Consider the following 7,511-nt stretch of genomic DNA (forward strand, 5'->3'; position numbering starts at 1 on the left):
CCGGACGCTGCCCCGGCCCCGCCCCGACGCACACTCCCAGGTGCGGCTGCGCTTCGCCTTTGTTCTCGCCACCTAGCGGTTCGGCGTGCCCCTGCAAGGACCCGGCAACTGCTCCCGCGCTAACCAGACCAGTGCTGGATTCATTGCAACGCGCAACTTTCCTTGACTGCAAAAGTGATATTTAACATGAAAAATACCAAAAGGAAGTCGGGCGCAGTGGCTTACGCCTGTAATCCCAACACTCTGGGAGGCTGAGGCGGGTGGATCACGAGGTCAGAGTTCAAGACCAACCTGGCCAACATGGGCAAACCCCGTCTCTACTCAAAATACAAAAATTTGCCGGGAGTGGTGGCACGCGCCTGTAATTCCAGCTACTCGGGAGGCTGAGGCAGGAGAATTGCTTGAACCCGGAAGACGGAGGTTGTGGTGAGCCGAGATCACACGACTGCACTCTAGCATGGACGATAGAGCGAGACTCTGTCTCAAAACAAAACAAAACAAAACAAAAGAAAGAAAGAAAAAGAAAGGAAAAATACCAAAAAAGAAAAAAAAAAAATCTCCTACCCTTCCCAGAGATTGCCATTGTAAACTTTCTGGGTTGTGTCCTTCCAGTGTTTTCTCTAAGCAAATAAACACACCCAACTCCCTTTCTCCCCAACCCAACTTTTTTGTGTGTCGTTTTGAGAACATAAAGATGATTACATCAATGTTATCAGATTCTAGTAGTTTCTTAGCAGTGTGAACGAAAATTTTCATATTATTAGCTATTCTTATTCTTTTTCAAATTGCCTATCGATCTTTTGCAGATTTTTATAAGAGCAGGCATTTTCTTGATTTATTTTTTATTTTTTCTTGAGCTCTAGACACTAAGAAAATGAAAGAAAGCATATACACTAATCCTGTTTCCATCTTGAGCTCTCTGCCAGGCTACAGCTTTTACATTCATAACTTCACTGTTTTTCTCTTTGGTCCAGAAAAGCTTTCCTTACCCATGACTGTATATGGTAGGCAGCCACAGTTTTCACTGCAATGTGGCAGTCTTGATTTTTCCCATGGTATTTGTGTCCAGACTATAAAATTGGTAATGTCATTCCTGTTTCACAGATTAGGAAACGGGGGGTCAGGGAGCGAAAGTGTGGTCCTGCCAGGAGTAGTGGAGATAAGACTGAACCTCACAGCTCAGGGCCTGCACCCAGACCTGCTATGTCCTCTCTGTCCCTGACCTAGTGGGTAGCCAGAGCTGAGAGGACAGAGCAGAACTCGAGAGTAACAATATTTCATGAGGTATGTGAGGATTGAAAGCCTCATAGAGTCCTTCAGCCATGCTCTTGGCGTAACGACTGATGTGTTTATAGTGACTGGTGAATTGTCAGACCTCAACCAACCACCATTCTCCACTGGAAGCTGATCTTGGAAAGGTCAGAGGTCCCGAGGGTGCGCAGATGGGAAGGAGGAGACTGACATTTATTGAGCACCTACTTGGTGCCAGACACTGAAAGTATGAAAGATTCAGGGTGACTTGCCTCAGTTCTGGCCCCAAAGGAGCACCATCTGGTAGACACATAAGTAGCAACATGGTATGGTGGAGTCTGGAATGGGGTTTACTGTGAATTGTGTAGGGGGTGGCAGAATTCACAGTAAAAGCTTTTAGGAAGAAGTGACACCATGGTGGGGTATTACTAAGCAAAAGAGAAAAGGAGGGAGGGAGAGGAGAGAAGAATATACAAGGCTCCACTGTGATACGGGGTGTGTTGTAGGGAGATTGTATTGAATCCCATACTCCCATATTGGAAGAACACTCAAGCCCATTTACAGTATAGGACAAATGCTAAGAGAGGCTGAGTCACATTGGCAGGAAAGAGCAGAGCCAGGAACTGAAGCTAGATCTGTGACTGAGAGCCGGCACTCTCTCCACTGCAGAGGGGAGAGGTCTCAAGGCAGAACCTGGGGCTGTGCACACCGCGGGAGGGGCAGAGGCCCCTGGAAACGAACAGGAGCAGGAGGCCCAGGGCTGCGCAGAGACCAGGGAGGACACGAGGAAGGTGCTTGTGTCACCGGTGGAAGACGTGGCTTTGGCTTTTAGACTCCCCTCAGGGCAGGAGCGGATCATAGAGCCTAGCCCCAGCTTCGGTGGTGGGTGGGAGTCCTCCCGGCAGCGGGGACGTAGGCACCAGCATCTTCGGCCTGCGGCTCCCAGAGTGTGGGAGGGCAGAGTCCAGAGAATTGGAGGTTGGGCCAATGTGGGCCCCGCCCCCAACTATTGTGTCGGAGAGGGTAGTGGATGAGCTCCTCGGTAAGAACCAATGAGGATGTGGTATGCAAATAAGCAAGTGGAGGCCGCCAGTTGACTTCCTCGCACTGTGTAGCTGCCCCAGTGAGGGCGCAGACTGTACTGGCCTGCGGGGAGCAAGGTGGTGTTTCTGGTGAGTCCGTTGATTCCGGGCTGGGACGAAAGCCAGGTTGCCCAGGGTTTGGGAGTAGGGAGGGTCAAGCACACGCAGATCCAAAGACGATCGGAGACAGGATGGTCCTCGGCGATTCCACCCCGATGACTCTGGGAACTGCCTGCCTGCAGACGCATGGGGGCCATGGAGCAGAGGAAGGGCTGGATGCATGAAGGACGCGGGGTGCGGGGAGCAAGGGACCCGCAGACTCCACGGCCACAGATGTGTGGACCTATTGGAGACCCTCACGTTGTCTCCCCAGCCCGCGCAGAGAGGAATGCGCAGCTGAAGAGAGAGGTCGGCAGCAGGCCCGGTCACCTGCCAGGTGACCACATGGCCAGGTGCCGCCACCACTCGGGCTACGTGGCTGACGACGAGGCCAGCCACTCCATGTGCAGTGCACGGGTAAGTGTGCCCAGCAGAGCCCCGACCCTTGAGGCCACAACATGTTCCCCGCCAACCCTGACACCCAAGACCACAGCCCCCATTTCTCATTGTCTGTTAACCTCCTCTCTGGGCCTCTTAGTGAAGTCCTTATTGCCTTGACTTCTCCTATGACTCCCCTGCTTGCCCCTGTCACACTCAATTTCATTCCTTGTTTCCTTCTGACTTCCAGCGACCTGGAAGGTGCTTGGGTGGACTGGGACCCTAGAGTGGGAACATGGAGTTGACTAGATGCCTAGGGCTCAAGCTGGAGAAACAGCCCTGGGTAGCACAGGGCTCAAGACCTCAGCTATTGTCTGCACTCAAGACCTCAGGTGTTGTTCGTAGCCCTGCCATGGAGACAGGGATGGCCTGCTGCATGGACAGATGAGCTGGAGGGAGACTCGGAGAGGTTCATGATTGCTCATCCTGCCATGTGTTAGGGCAGAAGCAGGCTAAGTCCCTTAGCCAGGACTTGTGTGTGTGAAATATAGGTGTTAGGAAAGCTTCAGGGTGACCCTGAAGAGACCTCCACTTTGCAGATAAGGAAATTGGACCTCAAGAGGGGCCATCTTGCACACTGTCATCAGGCTGTAGGTGGCAGAGCCAGGGTCCAAATCCAGAGCTTCCAGACTCCAAAATGCAGCTTCTTCCACTACTTACTCTCACCCAGGTCCTAGTGTTACCCTAGGAAGACCCCAGGGAGCCCTTCACCTGTAGGGCACCCATGCCCACTGTGACATACCTGTCTTCAGGTGCAGCCACCCAAGAAGCCACTGGTTCCAGAAATGGGGCCAGCCTCCAAGCCGGGCCGTGTGCCACACCCACCATCCACATGTGGCAGCTCAGCACTCCAGAACCAACGCCGAAACAAGAGGCACCCTCAGCCCTTTAGCCACTTTCTGGATTTCCTGACTGAGAGCCAGGTCCTGGACAGCCTGGAGACAGTGGTGGAGAAGGCAACTGAGCGCATGGCTGCCATGAAGACGGAGGCTGGGGTGCCACTTGTGGAGGTGCAGGACCCAGTGGAGATGCCAAGTGGTGGGCGGCGGGCACATGCCCGGCCCAGCCTCAGCACTGTACACCGGCACCGTGTACGGCCAACCCTCTGCACTGGACACCCCAACAACTACCCATCCAGCTCCAGCTCCATGTCCGACTCCCATAGCAGCCTCATGGCTGGCTGGCTGGGCTCCCACAGCCGGGACAGTGACCTAGGTGCCCAAGGCTTAGGCTCATTGCCACCTGTGAGGGACAAACTCCTGCTGGAGAAGAATCTCAAGCGGCTGCTACAGCTGGAGAGGAAAGGGGTGAGAGCCGGGGCCATGGCTGGGTGGGGTGGACTCCCACGGAGAGCCCAGGGCCAGGGTCAGCCCTGGCTTGGCTGCTTCTGAACACTTCTCAGAGTCACCCTCTTTCTGCAGAAAGGCCTCAGTCAGTCCTGCTCCCAGAGGGACTCCCTGCTGTGGGATTTGCTGGGCAGCCAGACCAGCTTTCAGTGGACCCAGGAGCAGCCCCTGTCCTGGTTCTCAGAGCTGCTGGGCTCCAGCTCTGGTGTGCCTGAAGCATCAGAGCCGAGGCCTGGAGAACAGGAGCCGATCTGCAAACGAGAGTTCAATAAAGAGATCAAGTCGTTACTGAGCCAGCTGGAGTCCCTCGACCGGCCTGGCTACTGTCCGCTCCGTGAGCCCCATCGCACACTGAACTTCCTGGCTGACCACCGCCTCTTCCCTGCCCTGCAGAGCGTGGTCAACCAGGCTGTGGATAAGCTCCGTGGCGCCCGCTGCCGCGATGGCCGTCCTCTGTTCCCCACCAGCTTGGAGCCCCCCTCAGAGCTGCAGGTTCAATGCAATCTGCCGCCTCTGCGCTCTGAGCTGGCTAAACCCACCAACAGCGGGCAGCCCCACCCCCCAGTCTCCAGCCCCAAGATGCCTCAGAGAAAAGAGAAGGACAGAGGAGGCTCCCCCTCCATGTCTAGTGCCCAGGTGGCCACCAGATTCAAGCTCAAGGTGACACCCATGGAGAAGCCCAATGTCCCCAGCCCCTCACTCCACTCCAGGGAGGAGGAGCCTGACTCAGATCCCAAATTACAAAACCCACCTGTGTCCCTGAGCTCCAGACAGAGGGCCCAGCCCTGGCGGGGCCTGCACCTCACCCTGCCCGCGCCTGGGATAATGGTGGAGGTGGCCTGCGGCCACGGCCACCTCAGGGTTGTCACACCTCCACTTGCCTTCCCCCAACCCCCGGTCTTCCTGCTACCTTCTCCCTGAGCTCTCCCCAGTTGCTTCCTCATCTCCCGCCTCACTGTGTCCAGAGGTGACCTCCTCGAAAGTAGGACCGGACATGAGTTTGCAGGAGAAAGGCTCCCTGACCCACCACTCCTAGCAGCCACTATCACTGGCAGGTGCTCAAGGTCAAGGTCTCTTGCCCTGCACTGTGGAAACCTCCTGGGCAGGGGTCAAGTTGATGGGGGCCCATGAATCCTGACCTAGCTACTACCAGGTGTTGTCACAGATAAATAAATCCTATTTATTTATGCTGGGTATTTTTTCTAATGTTTCTATGTGAATCTAGAGACGCTCCTACGTGGGAGTGGAGGGTCCCGTCCCTTGCGGACAGAAGCACTAGCCTGGCCAGGGCCTTGCCTCCTAGATCTAGTTCCCTTGAATCCAGCTGCCTCCAGCAGGACTCTCCAGTCTCTGGACTTTGCCGAGGGAAAGTTGACCAGGCAGGATGTGTATAAGACGTAGGTGGCCTCACACTGGTGGATCTCCAGCATGGTCTCTTGACCCTTTCCTCAGCCATCAAGGCTCCTGCAGGCATCTCTCTGGGCACAGGCCTGGGCGGGAGCCTGCCCAAACCCAGTTGTCAAAGCTTAGATTAGGCCGGGTGTGGTGGCTCAAGCCTGTAATCCCAGCACTTTGGGGAGGCCGAGACGGGCGGATCACGAGGTCAGGAGATCGAGACCATCCTGGCTAACACGGTGAAACCCCGTCTCTACTAAAAATACAAAAAAAACTAGCCGGGCGAGGTGGCGGGTGCCTGTAGTCCCAGCTACTCGGGAGGCTGAGGCAGGAGAATGGCGTGAACCCGGGAGGCGGAGCTTGCAGTGAGCTGAGATCCGGCCACTGCACTCCAGCCTGGGTGACAGAGCGAGACTCCGTCTCAAAAAAAAAAAAAAAAAGCTTAGATTAACCTCACCCTGTGACAGTTCCCTGCCCTTGCCCCAGGCCCAACAGGTGTAGGAGGTGTGATGGTGAGGTGAGCATGAGAGTGGACAGTTGAGTGCATCAGCATAGCAGATGTGGCAAAGCTGTACCCTTCGTGTGACAAGTGTGTTTGTCACACTAAGTGTACCCATTCATGTTTGCGATGGGCAGGGCTGGCAGGACTCTGAGGAGGGCACAGTGGCTGGAAGGGGTGTCACAGAGGGATGGGGCTGGCAGGTGTGACATGTGTTCCTTTCCCTCCCTGGCTGCTATGCAGAGCCCCCACAGCAGTGGCAGGTTCACAAAGAAGAAACCGCTGCCCTCCATCTCATCAAAGTCCAGCATGTCTCACTTCTCCAACCGCCTTTATGAGGAGCTCGCCGACTTCCTGACCCAGCAGGCAGCCTCCCTGCTCATCCGCAAGTATGAGTTTGAAAAGGACCTCAATAAGCAGCTGGGCTTCTTCTCCTTTCCTGTCACCCAAGTGCTCAGGGACCTTTCCCTGGGCTTAAAGAAGGTGAAAGGCTCCCGCATCCACCTGTCCTCAGAGACCTACCGGAGCTGCCTGCTGCATAAACTGGAGGAGGCCAAAAGGGCCCGGCAGGCCTCCCGGCTCAGCACCCCCCACCGCAGCACAGAGACACCCTCTGTGCAGCAGGAACCGGCCACCCACACTGCCCAGGACCAGGACACAGAGCCCTGCCACTCCCTTTACACCAACTTGCCAGCCCGCCAGCAGCTCAGCCCATTGGAGCCCAAGCTCTCAGTGTCCGCCCGCACTGGCATGGGTTCCAGTCTCCCCAAGTCCAAGGACACGGACAGTGAAGGCCATGATAAGGCTGAGGTTGAAGATGAAGATGAGGATGAGTACAAGGATGAGGACCAGGATGAGGACAAGGATGAGGACCAGGATGAGGACAAGGAGGAGGATGGAGTCCAGAGCCTGCCAGAACCTGGAGAGGAGGCCTCGGTCAGCCACTCTGTGGACGTGGGCCATAGTGACCCACCATGAAATCCCCACCAGCCACTCGATTCCCTGCTGTGTCAGAGTTGCTGACCATCACACCAGCCCCTGCCATGAGCAGAGTCACCACAGGCTGAATGCCCACGGGGAGCTCTGCTGAGACTCTCAGGGGAGCCAGCGAAAGAAATAGAAATAAAGCCTGTGTTGCTGGGACACAGGTTTGTTGTCCTGAGATTTCAGCTGCCATTTTATTTATTTACTTATTCGTTGACTTATATTTAGATGAAGTCTTGGCTGGGCTCATGCCTGTTATCCCAACACTTTGAGAGGCTGATGTGGACAGATCACTTGAGGCCAGGAGTTGGGGACTAGCCTGGCCAACACGGTGAAACTCTGTCTCTACTAAATACAAAAATTAGCCAGGTGTGGTGGCAGGTACCTGTAATCCCAGCTCCTTGGGAGGCTGAGGCG

The 7,511-nt window shown here is 55.4% G+C and overlaps 1 protein-coding gene across 1 annotated transcript; it reads left to right on the top strand.

Annotated features, from left to right (window-relative positions):
• The first annotated feature begins 2,699 nt into the window (after positions 1-2,699).
• CCDC116 (coiled-coil domain containing 116) lies at positions 2,700-7,265 on the top strand. The gene is made up of 4 exons (XM_023197936.1): positions 2,700-2,849; positions 3,623-4,177; positions 4,292-4,876; positions 6,354-7,265. The coding sequence occupies exons 1-4, from the start codon at positions 2,778-2,780 to the stop codon at positions 7,086-7,088; spliced, it is 1,947 nt and encodes a 648-aa protein (XP_023053704.1). The 5' UTR covers positions 2,700-2,777; the 3' UTR covers positions 7,089-7,265.
• The last annotated feature ends 246 nt before the right edge of the window (positions 7,266-7,511 follow it).

Source organism: Piliocolobus tephrosceles, chromosome 19 (genome assembly GCF_002776525.5).
Source record: "Piliocolobus tephrosceles isolate RC106 chromosome 19, ASM277652v3, whole genome shotgun sequence".
Lineage (NCBI taxonomy): Eukaryota > Metazoa > Chordata > Mammalia > Primates > Cercopithecidae > Piliocolobus > Piliocolobus tephrosceles.

What these genes read in the sequence shown, in the direction of transcription:
- CCDC116 (XM_023197936.1), top strand. Translation starts at nt 2,778, where the DNA reads ATGGCCAGGTGCCGCCACCACTCGGGCTACGTGGCTGACGACGAGGCC. An exon ending in ACTCCATGTGCAGTGCACGG is followed by an intron (nt 2,850 to 3,622) that starts GTAAGTGTGCCC and finishes ACCTGTCTTCAG; the next exon opens with GTGCAGCCACCCAAGAAGCC. An exon ending in CCACCAGATTCAAGCTCAAG is followed by an intron (nt 4,877 to 6,353) that starts GTGACACCCATG and finishes GCTGCTATGCAG; the next exon opens with AGCCCCCACAGCAGTGGCAG.